The sequence below is a fragment of the Schistocerca piceifrons genome, chromosome X, assembly GCF_021461385.2.
Source record: "Schistocerca piceifrons isolate TAMUIC-IGC-003096 chromosome X, iqSchPice1.1, whole genome shotgun sequence".
NCBI classification, from domain to species: domain Eukaryota; kingdom Metazoa; phylum Arthropoda; class Insecta; order Orthoptera; family Acrididae; genus Schistocerca; species Schistocerca piceifrons.
Window position 1 is genome coordinate 587846281 of NC_060149.1, and position 14369 is coordinate 587860649.

At 38.4% G+C, this 14369-nt stretch overlaps 1 protein-coding gene across 2 annotated transcripts in view; it reads left to right on the plus strand.

Annotated features, from left to right (window-relative positions):
* Positions 1–14369, plus strand: part of LOC124723114 (membrane-associated guanylate kinase, WW and PDZ domain-containing protein 1) — a 394868-nt gene that overhangs the window by 329036 nt on the left and 51463 nt on the right. For both annotated transcript variants that reach the window (XM_047248296.1, XM_047248298.1), the window contains exons 11-12: positions 998–1190; positions 5833–5955. In XM_047248296.1, coding sequence (XP_047104252.1) covers positions 998–1190; positions 5833–5955 — 316 coding nt within the window. The remainder of the gene's footprint in view (positions 1–997; positions 1191–5832; positions 5956–14369) is intronic.

The window sequence follows — 14369 nt, forward strand, 5'->3', positions numbered from 1 at the left end:
TAAGGGGATGTTTTTTGTGATTAGTGTGTGGTCCTCCTATTGAAATTAAGAGAACACTAAGTATGCAAGAATATAAACACATTTTACAGTGTTTTGTACTGTACACAGTAGAGGAACAGTTTGGAGATGATTATTGATTATATCAGTATGACAGTGCACCTGTCATAGCAGCAGCAGTTATGAGGCAATGCTCTGTGAGCAATAATGTTCCTGAAATATACTGACCTGCCCAGAGTAAAACAGACAGCAAAACAAAATTTGAAAAAAAAAAGTGAAAAATTTTCTCTTTGACAATTCCTTCTATTCTGTTGAAGAATTTCTATTATTATAATGTGTAAAAAGTGGTGGGCAGAAATTACTTATTCACATCTGTATAAATTTTTTAAAAATGAAAAAAATCCTTATAAATGTTCAGCATGTAGCCATGTTTACAATTTATGGGGAAGGCAGCTGCAAATGGCAGAGTTGTTTTGGGGATACGCAGGAGAATACCTTCACAAGGTGGGTAAAGCTTGTGATGTTATCGTGCAAATGATCAATGGAACATGAAACTATCAAACATCAAAGCAACGAGCACTGTTTTTATAACATGGGAAATATCTTGGTCAGATGCTCTTCAATGTATGTGCAAAAGTTTTTATATAGAGGAATTTTAGTTATACCCTCCCAGCAATTCATCATATTCTTAAATTTTAAGTTAAAGTTGCAGTTATCTCTATTTCTGAACTGATTGAATGTTAGTAACTCATGTGGCAGGCTGCATTCTTAATACTAGTAAGGCCTCTGAGGAGTTTGTTACTTCTTTATGTTTTTTTACTTTAAAAATAATACGAATGATAAAAAATAGTTCCTGAAGACTGAAAGTGAAAGGTATCATTACATCTTAATAACAGTTTGTCAATGAAAAATATTAGATTGAATTCTGATATTTGTGTTGATTAGAAATGTGTTAAATTCTGTATATTAATAATTGCAAGAGTTTTTGACAATTTTGCAGGTGTCTATAGGCCACATAGTTCCTGGTGGTGCAGCTGATCTTGACGGACGGCTGTGTACTGGAGATGAGATAGTGAGTGTCGATTCACAGTCTGTGTTGAGTACATCACATCATCATGTTGTACAGCTTATGGGGAAGGCAGCTGCAAATGGCAGAGTTGTTTTGGGGATACGCAGGAGAATACCTTCACAAGGTGGGTAAAGCTTGCAGTAAGGATGTTAAAACTGGTACCGAGTCAAAGGTTCAATTTTACTTAACTGCCCTGTTTGTGGGGAGGCAAACAGCATTGTCATTCATGCACAGTGTTGCCAGTCTGATCACTTTTCTAACATAGAACTCATAGTTTCGTTAAAGCAGACCTGTTCCAGAGGTGGCTAGATGAGTACAAGTGCTCATGCTCACTTACTGCTTGGGTAGTGAGCACTCGTGGTGTAATGCACTGGTCAACTGTCACTATGTAGTGCAGGGGAAGTGCAAACTGTGTACTGAATGAAATTTTCACTCTGCAGTGGAGTGTGTACTGATATGAAACTTCCTGGCAGATTAAAATTGAATGCCGGACCGAGACTCGAACTCAGGACTTTTGTCTTTTGTGGGCATGTGCTCTCCAAGAGCACTTGCCCACAAAAGGCAAAGGTCCCAAGTTTGAGTCTCAGTCTGGCACACAGTTTTAATGTGCCAGGAAGTTTCAAACTGTGCCCTGTTTTCACAGGAATGATCATATGTTATGTCCGCCATAGCCTTAGCTAAATCTGCATTGTGACTGGGTTAGGAACTTCGTGAAGGTCAATGCAGGATGGCTAGCTACAGTTATAACTTAAAGACCTACAATGTGACAGGAAGTTGCATGATAAATTCCATAATAAAACATGTCCTGTAGCCTTGTATAAATATTTTACTCTCATAAATTTCTATGACTTAGTCTGCAGCTACAGTTATGTCGATGTTTGGACATACATACTTGTGCGAGCAACTTTTTTTAACAATGAAGAGAACGAAATCTACCCACAGAAGCTTACTCATAGGCAACAACTTAAAAGCTCATCTTTGAATTAGCCGTACTCACAAAGTGGTACCAGATACTAATGCTTTAGTGCAAAGCAAAATAAGTAGAATTCATTGACATGCAGTGTTTTTATATTTAACATGCGAGTAAAATAGTCACACGAGTTGAAGTCAATTAAACTGTGTCTAAAAATTATGTTCATGCTAAGGCTGCATCAGTCGTACAAAGTATCATGTCTTTTACTTAGTTGCCCCATGTTCTTTGGCTCATCAATTAAAAGAAATGTAAGTTTCATTCCATTGTCATTTCTCATCAATGCAACAGTCTTAGGCAATCAATTTGCCACAAAGGTAATTAATTAGCCACAGTACAGCAATACATTTCTATTCAACCAACATTAGCAGTCCTAGAGTAGATATTTTGAAAAGAGTTTCTCATGTTGAGCTGCCTTGTTCCAATTCCTTTTCCCCTCCTCTCCCCTGCCCTTCCACTACCATTACTCACTGTGAGCCAGCCAGTTACTCTCTCCCAAAGTGTGAGCGTGAGCCAGCTTGCACGGTCACATGGTGAACAGGCCTACTTTAAAGTACCTGTTCAAATTGTTGATTGCCATAATCGCAACAAACTGTTGGGTGACACATCATGGGCTGACACAGGTACTCTAGTGTCTCAGTAGATTGGTGTACCACTTGTTGCAGTCCTAAAAACTACCTTCATGTGAGTGCTGACTTTAGGCCCACAACCTAAAATCTTAACATGGTCACAGAAGTAGCAATCCACTGGTATTGTATCAGGTGACTGAGCTGTCCATGGAACAGGACCATATCAACCAATCAGTTGTTACCCAAATTATACATCAAAGTAGTCTCTTACATCACATCCATAATTTTGAAGCCGCATTAAGATGCGAATAATCAATGTTTACATCACTGAGCTGTGTGTAAGGACTGCATTTACTGCCACTGGTGGCATCCTAAACCCTAATTACCCTTCATTCACAAACCATTGTTTGCTAAATGAAAGGTTTCCCCATGAATGTGCATTGTGTTCAATATTAAACCCAACAGGAGTTTTAACAGGAGTTTCATCGTGGACTACGTGTCTATTTCCACCTAGAAGTGTAAGTTGCTGTTGTCATCGTGTGTGTGTGTGTGTGTGTGTGTGTGTGTGTGTGTGTGTGTGTTGTCATCAAAAAAGTAACAAAAATGTGAACAGAAAGTCTTGATTTTTGAAGTAAAGTCTGCTTTTCAAAGTTTTTAATTTTTTCACCCCTTCAGTGTGACTGGAAGCTGTTACAATCTTCAAGCAAATCTCTTTTGACACATGCTTCAATAGAGTAGAATCTCCAAAAATTTTTCTACTTCTAAGAATGAATTACTAGAATGTCAATATTTTTAAACAGCTGACTGAATTATGTACTAAATTTAAATTAAAAAATATTTTGCTGTGAGCTGTGCTGTATGTAATGTTAGAGTAGCAGTTAATGTTGCTGGGTGCTGTACTGTGGGTACCCAGTTCAAATCCAATCACTAGCAAATATTTCTTATTTAATATTTATCATTTCTGGAAGGTTCTCAAACTTCTTGTGTTTGTAATATTTGCATATTCTGGAATATTCAGTATTCTTATAAATAGCAGGACCCTCCATCCAGGAGGGTACAGACATGTCTGTACATTGGTGTCCATAATAGAAATGCTGTCATTCCTAAGGTTTGTACTTCAGTGAAGACCCTGCTGTTGAATGTGAACTTGCTTGTGGTTATGATGGGAGAATATTTGTATACTACTGTACATATGCTATACACAAGTACATTTTTGAGAGTGGGAATATGCAGTGTAAGAAGCTTCAGAGTAGTCCATTGTTTTCCTTTTTGCACAAAAACTAAAAATATAAGTGTTAGAGGATTTCCAAAGTGTGTACTTTAATTGTTCTTTAATATTATATATTCATTTACTACATATTCAGTATTGATTAATGGAGTTTCACACACTAAAACAAACTGTAAATCATTGTAAATTTTAAAAACATGTTTCAAAGTTTTGTTATAAACAATTTATTTTACACATCAGTAATGTCTGATGGATAAGTCCATGACTATGTTAAACTCTTAAAGTGGCAATAGCATTCCAAAAACAGTCACCTCTTAGTGACTGGTTATGAGGTGTTTTTGTCATTTTACCAAGTGAGGTTGCGGCGGTGCGGTTTCTTCTGTTCCTTTACGACGAACCTGCACCTACCTGTGAACATTGTCTCAGCAGATCATCAGTAGGGAAGCCGAGTGAAACCTACTGTACTTTGACATGAACCAGGCTGCAATTAAAGTCACTAATCTACATTTCGGGAGAAAGTTTTCACACGAAATGAAAGGTTGGAAATTTTGTCCTTAATTAATATACTCTGAAACTTAGGTGAACAAGTATCACTGCCAAGCCCGTGCTAGTCTTAACACAGTCACTCACAATCCCTTTCACTCACGTTAGCAAGTTTATGGTGTTGCATTTCCCGAAAACGTAATAGCTACAAAAATACGGATTGTTTTTGATTGAGAATGCTCGCCAAATATTAAGTCTGTCAGTACCTAATGCAGTCACAGTTTTTAGTCACCGACCTGCTCTATACGTCATGCAGAATTTATGTCTTTTCTCATCACAAAATTCACTTAAAAATTCTTAAATTTCTATACACTCATTGGAATAATTATGCCGTCACTTTACAACACTTTTGATGTATGAAACACTGCTAGATCTGGCAGCTTATCATTTCCATTGGAACTACTACTACACACGTCCAAACTGTTTCATGGTTAGGCTCCGACTCTTCTCTAGAATACTTTAAGTCTTCTCTGCCAGCAGAGAAAGGCGCACGAAGAATATTGCTTTACCATTGGTCAGTTTACTCAACAGCCAATAGCAAAACAACATTCTCCCGCGTCAGTCCACGCTTTTCATCAATAAGCATTCGCAAAATAGTAAACCTAATGAATGCACTTTTTACCGACGTAATTACCTAATATGCTGAAGTTTTGTTTATCCATAAAGTTATTTACTGTTGTTATTTATACCTGAATTAACTTTCCCTTTACCATAAACTTACTTGACAAATCTGTTCTACAAAAATCCCCTTTGTCCACATCCATACTTCTTCAAAATGTTCCCACACTAAATCCCACTACATAACTCGTTAAACAATTATCTTCATATTAATCTTAAACCACACTCGCACATCATTCATACTGCTAAAACACATTTATAACATTTTACATACACAAAAAGACAAAATAACACTTTATGAAGATATTAGAATAGTTTATGAAAAACATTCTATTACTTTAGTGCACTCTAGTGGGCACAATTGAAACTAAATCACAGTCTCCTATCCAATTCTGTCCTCTATTGGCTGATACATAAACTACGTGCGCATCCAGTCTCGCGTCACTATCTGTCACTATCCATCTCTGAGACACATCTCCCACTTGACTGCCTCCAAGTCGCTACACCTCAAGGTGGCACAGTGGAATTGCATTCAGGAGGATGACAGTTCAAATCTGTGTCCAGCCATGTGGATTTATGTTTTCCGTTATTTAGGCAAGTTGCTCCAGGCAAATGCGGAGATGGTTCCTTTGAAAGGGCATGATCAATTTCCTTCCCCAGTCTTGACACAGTTTGAGTTTGTGCTTCTTCTTTAATGACCTCAATGTCAATGGGACATTAAACTCTAATCTTCTTTCCTCCTTTCTTTTTGTCATTTTAATTTAGTAAACAGTTAATCTCTGTCTGATGGATTACTTCTTCATAGTGTACTCATGATTCAGTTTATTTCCAATTTCAGATGTTGCTGCTCATTCCAGGCCGGAAGCTGGGTACCCATACGATGTCACTGTTACAAGACGAGAAAATGAAGGCTTTGGTTTTGTTATAATTTCATCAGTGAATAAAGCTGGTTCAACTATAGGTAAACCATTTGCAAATGATATAATAGTTATTTTGCTGCTTTCTGTCTTTTTCAGCTCATTAGTCCTCTAACTTCTGAGAGAAGCACCGTATGATATATTGCTCATATGGTGTAGTTGTTAATGACTCAGGGCAGGTCTTCTACAGTTGGAGAAGTCTATTGTCTTTTATTAAACTTCATTCCTTTTGTGTGTTTACAAGGAATGAATTCAGGAACTACTGTACATGTTTTCTAAGCTAGTTTTCATGAGATACAGATAGCAACATCAAACACTCAAAAACAGATAGCTGACTGGACACAAATAGCTGTTAACATTCCACATGCATTTTGTAAAGACCCTACTATGTGTGATCATACTCTTGGGGACAGGGGGAGTCCATGTATAAAACTGCTTTTCAGCCAGTCTTTGTGAATTATTTGGCATTTTACAGAGAAAGCACTGTTACTGGTCTGGGTATTCTGGATGGTTATTGCTCATTAGCACATTGTGAAATTGTTACTAAAAATTGCTCAGTCCCATCAGGCAGGTTGAGATATCAGTACAACTTGACTGTATTGTCAGCTTGTGAAATTAGGATGGCAGAAAGGCATCCAGAGAGATAAACTAAGAAATTCACTTCTGATAGTTTCAGATATAAATATTTATAGCAACCAGTCATCACTTGAGTTATGAAATTCAACTTTATTATCCTTTACCACTAAAGGGTATTTAACATCCATCTTCAGGAGGGTCAAAATGTGTTTAGATCAGCACTATACACTGTAAACAAGAGCCCTGGCAATTGCTGCCACTTCCTTGCACCACCTTAATTTTTTCCTGGTGTGCAGCCTTTGCTTATTTACCCTGGTAAAAATCATTTCCTGTGATTGTGGGACTCCCTGTGAAGATTCAATAGATATGATACAGGAAGTGAGCTGTTGCCTTTTCAAAGTTGGCATGCCAGCAGTCACTCATAATGACTTAGGGAAACCATGGAATAGCCAATATAACAGTTCAGACCAGATATGGGATACCACTATAAGGCAAAGGTGAAAGTACTGTACACCAATACGTTATGTATTCAAATAAATGACCTGTAACTATCTGTAGTAATAACTACTAATTATAATATTATTTTTACTTCTCTGAGACTTTGTTGTACCAATTTGCATCATGATCAGTTTTTTTAAGGAGGATATAGCAGTTCTTTCTGTCTAATGGATTACAAACTGTTACATGCATCTTCATTTTTAATTTTTGAGTACACCTTACAAATGACACATACTCATTTGCATCCTTCAGTTTCAGTCTTTATGCCCTCACCTTTACAGTGTTCCATTTTTCTCCACTGCACTCACTGATTTTCCCCTAAGACCAATCCATATTAATATATCATGTCATGGTGTACTACAGTAGGGTTATAGTAAAGCGAAAGTGACCACGGATGTCTTAACACTTTGACTTTCAAGAGGGATTAGTTGGATTTGGATTATATGAGGTCTGTTCAGAAAATTCCAGAACATTCGCTGTGTTTAATGTGTAACTGCCAGAAGTTTCATTGTTGCATGTCTATTAGTTATTGTTCAGTGCTGTGTTGAGTAGAAAGTTGTCTCACAGTTTGTGAATTTTGAGATGGCAGAGTTAGAGAAGCGACATGTCTGCATTAAATTTTACGTGAAACTCAATAAGAACTTTACAGAGACACAACAAATGATGCAGAAAGCCTACAGTGATGAGTGTTTAAGCCGACTCAGTGTTAGGAATGGTTAACACAGTTTAAAAATTGCTCTACGGACGTTAAAGATTACCCTCGTTCAGGACGCCCTTCGACGTGTACTGATGATGCTCATGTCAGGAACGTCAACGAAATTGTGTGTGCCAGTCAAAGACTGTCTGTCCAGGAGATTGCAGAAGAAAGTAACATTTCAGTTGGATCAGGTCATGAAAATCTGACATAGCATCTTGGAATGCATGTATTTGCTACCAAGTTCGTCCCACAGCTCATGATTCAAGACCAGAAATACTGTCTCCTCACAATTTGTGAAGAGCTTTTGGATCATGCAAATGAGAACGAAATGTTCCTTAAGAAAATCATAACTGTTGATGAGACTTGTGTCTACTGTTATGATGTTGAGACCAAGCTTCAGTCTTCACAGTGGGTCAGAAAAGGTTCTTCAAGAGCAAAAAAAGCTCATCAGGTCAGGTCAAATGTCAAAGCTATGTTGATAATTTTCTTTGGCTGAGAGGGATTAGTTCATTGTGAATTTGTGCCACAGGGACAAACTGTTAATCGATGGTATTATTGGGGATGTGTTGCGACGCCTGCGAGAAAACGTCAGAAGGAAATGGCTTGAAATGTGGCGAGACAGTTCATGGCTCTTGCATCATGATAATGCACCCGCACATTCATCCCTGTTGGTGCATGTCTATTGCACGAAAAACAAAATCACTGTGCTGCCTCAGTCTCTGTACTCTCCAGACCTAGCCCCTGCGGATTTTTTTTTATTTGCAAAAGTTGAAAAGCCCATTGAAAAGATGACAATTTGCAACAATAGTCTTGGTAAAAGAAAATTTTCAGCCAGTGAAATGAAAACGGTGTTGGGAGCAGTGTATAAATTGTGGAGAAGAGTATTTTAAGGAGACCATGCACAATAAGTAAAAGGAAGGCATAGAAAAATTATGTGGACAAAATTCCAGAATTTTTTGAACAGACCTTATGTGTTGGGTGTTCATTGCTCAGAATCTGTTGTGAAGGTCATCTTCTTGCAATTAGATGTATCTGTTGGAAGGAAAATCTCTAACTTGTGTCCCAACTTTGTGACACTACAGTCAGAATGCTGCCCTCCCACCTCTCCAGCCTTACAGGGTGCATAGCTGTATTTGTTAGTGATGGAAATCATAGCTTAGTGGTTCACCTCACCACAGATTTGCAAGCAGTTTGCTGCACTGGCCTCTGAAGAGGCCCAGAATAATTGTGAATCACTGAGTGACAGAAAGTTCTGTAATCAAAACTGCATTCTGAAATCAGTGCATTATTTATATATTAACTGAGGATTTGCTCCTTTTTAGTTTTTTTATTTTTATTAATGGGATAAACCATAGCTAAAGCATTCTTTAAAAAATCTGCATTTTATTATACTTTGTGTCATAATGTTTCACTTTTATTTGCTGTTGTCACAGACCTAAAATTTCACTTGTCAGTGTGTGCTCTTAAATCTCCTTTATGGGTATAACTATGGACTATATCTTAGTTGATCTAAACTAGAGGGGAAACTGCATTGTGAATATTGTTTCCAGGTTTGGAATGAATTGGTTGAAATTCATGCACAGTAGAAAGCTGCTTTGTTTTCCATTGAACAGCTGAAAGCTGCTACAAGTGTGTGTATCATAATGCCATTGCCTATGGAAGAATGTGTGGTCCCTATAGGAGCACTGACACTGAGACCCCAGACTCACTGTTAGATAGACATGGGTGTACACTAATTTGATAACAGAGTGAGCATGTGCACACGCCGACTGTCCTACGCACTCAGTAATGCTGGAAACAGAGAAGTTGAGTGTAGTGCATTTCCTTACAGCAAAATGTACAGGGAACAGAAATTCTATAAAGAATGGCACAAGCACACAGAGAGCACTGAATGTTTATTGCAGTTCCAACACTCAATCAGACCCCTGGGGAAATGGCTGCCACCGTAACTTGCTGCTCTTCAATAATGAGAACACCCATGTGCCAGACAGGGGTATCAGTAATGCTGTCTGGCATTGCAGATTGCGTCATTGGTCAGCGACAGCCGTCATTCCTTGAATCGCTTGTGCCGTGCCTTGACCTTTGAAATAGATGTGTTGCTTTGTGTATGCTTGTGTCATTCTTTGATGAAAATCCATTCCATGCACGCCTTCTGGTATCTCTTCTTTTGAAGCCTCCATTTCTCGTTTCCAACATGACTGAGCACAGCAGCATTCGACGTGTGCACCCACGTCCATCTAGGAGGTAGCTTGCGGCTTTAGCACTCTTATTGTGACCATATCTGCTTCCTCCGGATGCTGTTTCCTCTTAAGAAGAGACAAGTGTTCAGTTTGCCTGTCCCACTTGACTGTAAATGGCATGTCAGACTCTATATATAGGTGAAATGGTGCAATCAGAGACTCTGAGCTAAAATTCTCAACCCCCTTAACCAAAAAGCATGTGAAGTTCTGTCTGAAACTTTAATACATTTTTTATTATCAGAAAGCTATCTAGATCCTGTGCGTGAAATGCGTACAACGGTTTTTAAGAAAAGGCAACTCTGCATTCAGTGAAGGTAAACATTGTTGTAGAGGGGTCCAAAAACTTGTCTTGGACATTAAGAAATGCCCCAAATAATCTAAATATCAAGATGATAGTGGTAAGTTTTTGAAGTATTTGCAAAACTGCTGAAGCTTAAAGGGCTATTAACAACTAGTGTGGCTGGCATAATACTTGGCACTAAGAGTTAGTTAAAGGCTGAAACAGATAGTAGCAAAGTCTTCAAAAAGAAATTTGAACATTTACTGAAAGTGATGCGAGTTTATTCTTTTGTATCAGCAAACAAGAATCTTAAATCATCTGAGATATAAAATGCAAAGTTATTTGAACACGAACAATCACGAATGGGATAAAAATTGTACTTGGATCCTTCTATTGGCCATCTTACTGAGCTGCAAAAATAACAGAAACTTAAAGATGTTTCCAAGTCATGTTATAATAGTTAGAGAAGGTTTTAATCACTCCATTATTGATTTAGAAAATTAGTTCATAAATAACAGATAAGTGAGAACTTCCCATAACATAATTATAAAAGATTTCTGAGAAAATAATGTAGAACAAGTGGTCTGGCTTCTTACCTATGATAGAAATATTCTAAACTTTCTAGCTACAGAGAGATGCAATGTCTTTGAGGATGTTCAACTATTGACTCAGATCAGCCATCATACCAATATTCTCTGTGCCTTAGAGAGACAAAACCACGGTGATATTGTGTTCTTAGACTCCTGACAAGCGTCTGGTACAGTACTACATAATTTTCCCCCCAAAAAAAGACAAAATACGTTGCCATTGCATAGCTATGCAGATTTGTGACTAGACTGAAAATTTTGTAACATTCAGGACAGTACATTATCCTAAATGGTGAGTCATCAATAGACACTGAAGTTACATCTGTTGTGCTTCAGGGGAGTGTAATAGGAACTATAGCTGTTCACGTTACATGCTAATGCAGCAGATCATATTAGTTGCAGCCTCAGGGTTTTTACAGATGCTGCTGTTTATGAGAAAATTCTATTATGTAAAAACTGCAGTAAAATCAATTTAGAACCTGACAAAGTATCAGGCTGGTTCAAGGTCTACAAACTAGCTCTTAGTATAGGGATATGTAAAGTTGCACACTTCACAAAATGTAAAAGTGTGGTATCATTTGGCTACAGGATTAGTGAGTCACAACTAGTCATTCATGCCATAGAAATATTAGGGAGTAGCAATGTATAGATATATGTAGTGCAGTGGACACATAGGTACATTGTAGGTAAAGCAAATAGAAGACCATGACTCGTCGGTAGGTCACTGAGAAAATTCAGTTTGTCTACAAAAGAGGTTGCATGGAGAAAGTTGTACAGCCCATACTTAAATATGGTTCAAGTATATGGGTTCCATATCATGTTGTTCTGAAAAGGGGTCATCGAGCAAATGCAAAGGAGGGCGGTCTAAATGGTCACAAGTTTGTTTCACTGTTGAGAGAGAGAGAGAGAGAGAGAGAGAGAGAGAGAGAGAGAGTGTAAAACAGAAATGGTGAAAAATTTGAAATTTCTGACTCTCAAACAAAGAAATGGATATATTATAAGATCCTGCATAGAAAACTTCAAGAACTGTCTTTCAGGGCAGATGGTAATATTATGCTTCAGCTCCCTATGTATCTACCTCACAAAGCAAGCTGTTTAAGCTGGAGTTACTACTCACTGGCAACTGGGTACCCAAGAGAAAGATGGGGGCAGGGTTGGGGGAAAATGCTAATGTGTGAGCAATGAGAGAGAGACGAGCATCCATGCGCAAAGGTGGGCAAATGGCTTGCGTGCAGTTGGTCAATACCTTGCACATATCAGAGCCAGCTAGTCAGTTGACCACAACTTTTATTAAGTATGTGGTGTTTGACATTTCTGATCTCAGACCATGTATTGTCACAGGAGACAGAATACTTGTCAGTGCTGGACTGTGAAGTTAGGAGCAGTCTGCAGTTCTTACAATTTTCATGAGAGAAAAATCTATTAACAATAAAATGTTGACTCATAGACTTTGTGTCCAATACATTTCTGTGTAGCTTGAGAAATTCTTCTAAATCTACATCATGATACTGTCTCAAAAAATTCATGTTGTACTTTAGCAGGGTGCAGTGTTGTAGATAAATTACTTGTAATTACATTTCTCAGGGTAAAATATATGTCCTGTATGTTTTTCAGTCAAATCTTACGCCAGTCTTTGTGCAAAATAGTAGCAAGGTCAGGTAAAGGTAATGGAGATGGATACCTATCACACTCTCCCCTATCCAAAGTAGATCACAAAGACTCAATAATACTGAGATCTGGTGACTGTGGTGACTAGGGGAGATGTGACAATTCATCCCTGTGCTCACAAAACCAGTCCTGGACAATGTGAGCAGTGTGAACAAGGGCCATGTCATCTTGGAACACAGCATCACCACTGGGGAGCAAACACTGTACCATGGGATGGATCTGATCAGCCAAAGGTCCCATAATCCTTAGCAGCAACATGACCTTGTAAAGTAACCAAGGAATACCACATTACCGCTGCCCTGATCATCGCTGAACCACCGCTGTATTTCATTCTTGGGATGTAAACATGACCAGAAGTTTGAAATAATGTGAAACAAGACTCATCTGACCAAGTGACTTTCTTCCATTGCTCCATAGTCCAAGTTATGGCTTTGACATCAGGTTTTCTGTTTATGGGCATTTGCATCACTGATGAGTGGTTTTGGAATTCCAGCTCACTTGGCAGTTTTCTGATTCTGGAGTTCCTTTCGTGTTTTTGTTAATGACAGGGTTTGCAAGTGCGACATTCAGTTCTGCAGTGACTTTTGCAGCCATTGTACTCTTGTTTTTCATCACAATCCTTTTCAATGTCTGCCCACCACGATCTCTCAAAATACACTTTCATCTGCAATGTGATTTAGCGGATCATGTTTTTCAGCTTTCCATGTACTCGATATAAATCTTCAATACAATGCCTCTTTGAAACACATAACACTTCATCTCCCTTGGTTACGGAAGCACTCACCATAAGAGCGCCAACAGTTTACCCACTTTCATATGCTCTGAGTTCCAACATAATGCACTCACAACTACACAGAACACTCTTCTGACCATGACTGACACTTGCAACCTATTGAGGACATTGCACAGGTGCTGTTCGTGGTTAACTACAACGTTGGGACCAGCGGATGTGGCTATCATTGGCATGTATGTTCAAGCGCACATTTCTTGTGGTGTTTCCATATTTTTGTCTACCCCCTGTATAGAGAAACAGAAAACAGTGTGCTAAATAATTTCAATTAATTTTCTAAACTATGGAGATCCTAAATCTTTGTCTCTCAATTCTGACAAAGTTGCACCATGTCCTAATAAACCATGGAATGTGTGTCCTGAGGCAACTATAGCAACGAAAGAATTGTGAAAGAGTTGTGTTTCCTATATGTAGCTGCTGTCTAAATACACACATTTTGTCATACAATGCATTAGTTTATTGAACATGTTAATGAATGGTTGACCCTTCACTTGAAGTGTCCTGTTGAATTGTCATATTTAAGTTATTTGAATGTCTCATAATACCAATGGGAGAGGCTGTGTGCTTGTGACATAACAAGGTGTGTATGCTTTGCGGTAGGCCAACTTGACAGATACACAATCACCTGCACCACCTGCCATATGAGCGCTTCTCGAAAACAAATTACTTGACCGTGTTTAATAACTGCCCCTGCCCAATGGCTGATCTGTGAGCACCTGTGCTCCCATTTAACGGAGTTGGAACACCATGCTACAGAGTTCATGTAAATAAAATCAGGCAAATAACAGCTCACACAGAGGCACACAGGAGGTGTGAATGAAATGCTTACAAAGTGAACGCAGAGTTATATGGCATCCTGATCCGTGGAGCAGACAAGGCTAATTTAGTCTACGAAATCTCTCATTAATTTGGATTCTGTAAGTGTCCAAACTATCTAGGGCATCTACGCTGCAGATAATTTTATACCATGCAGTGCTCCATTTTCTGCCTGCAGAAACAAGAAAGTTTGTCATTCTGATGTACACTAGAGTATGTGGAAATTTAAGGGTGTGAGGCTGCAGATGGAACAGTTAATGATGTGTCCATGAGATCCACTGTCACACAGTTCACTGTCCTCAATGT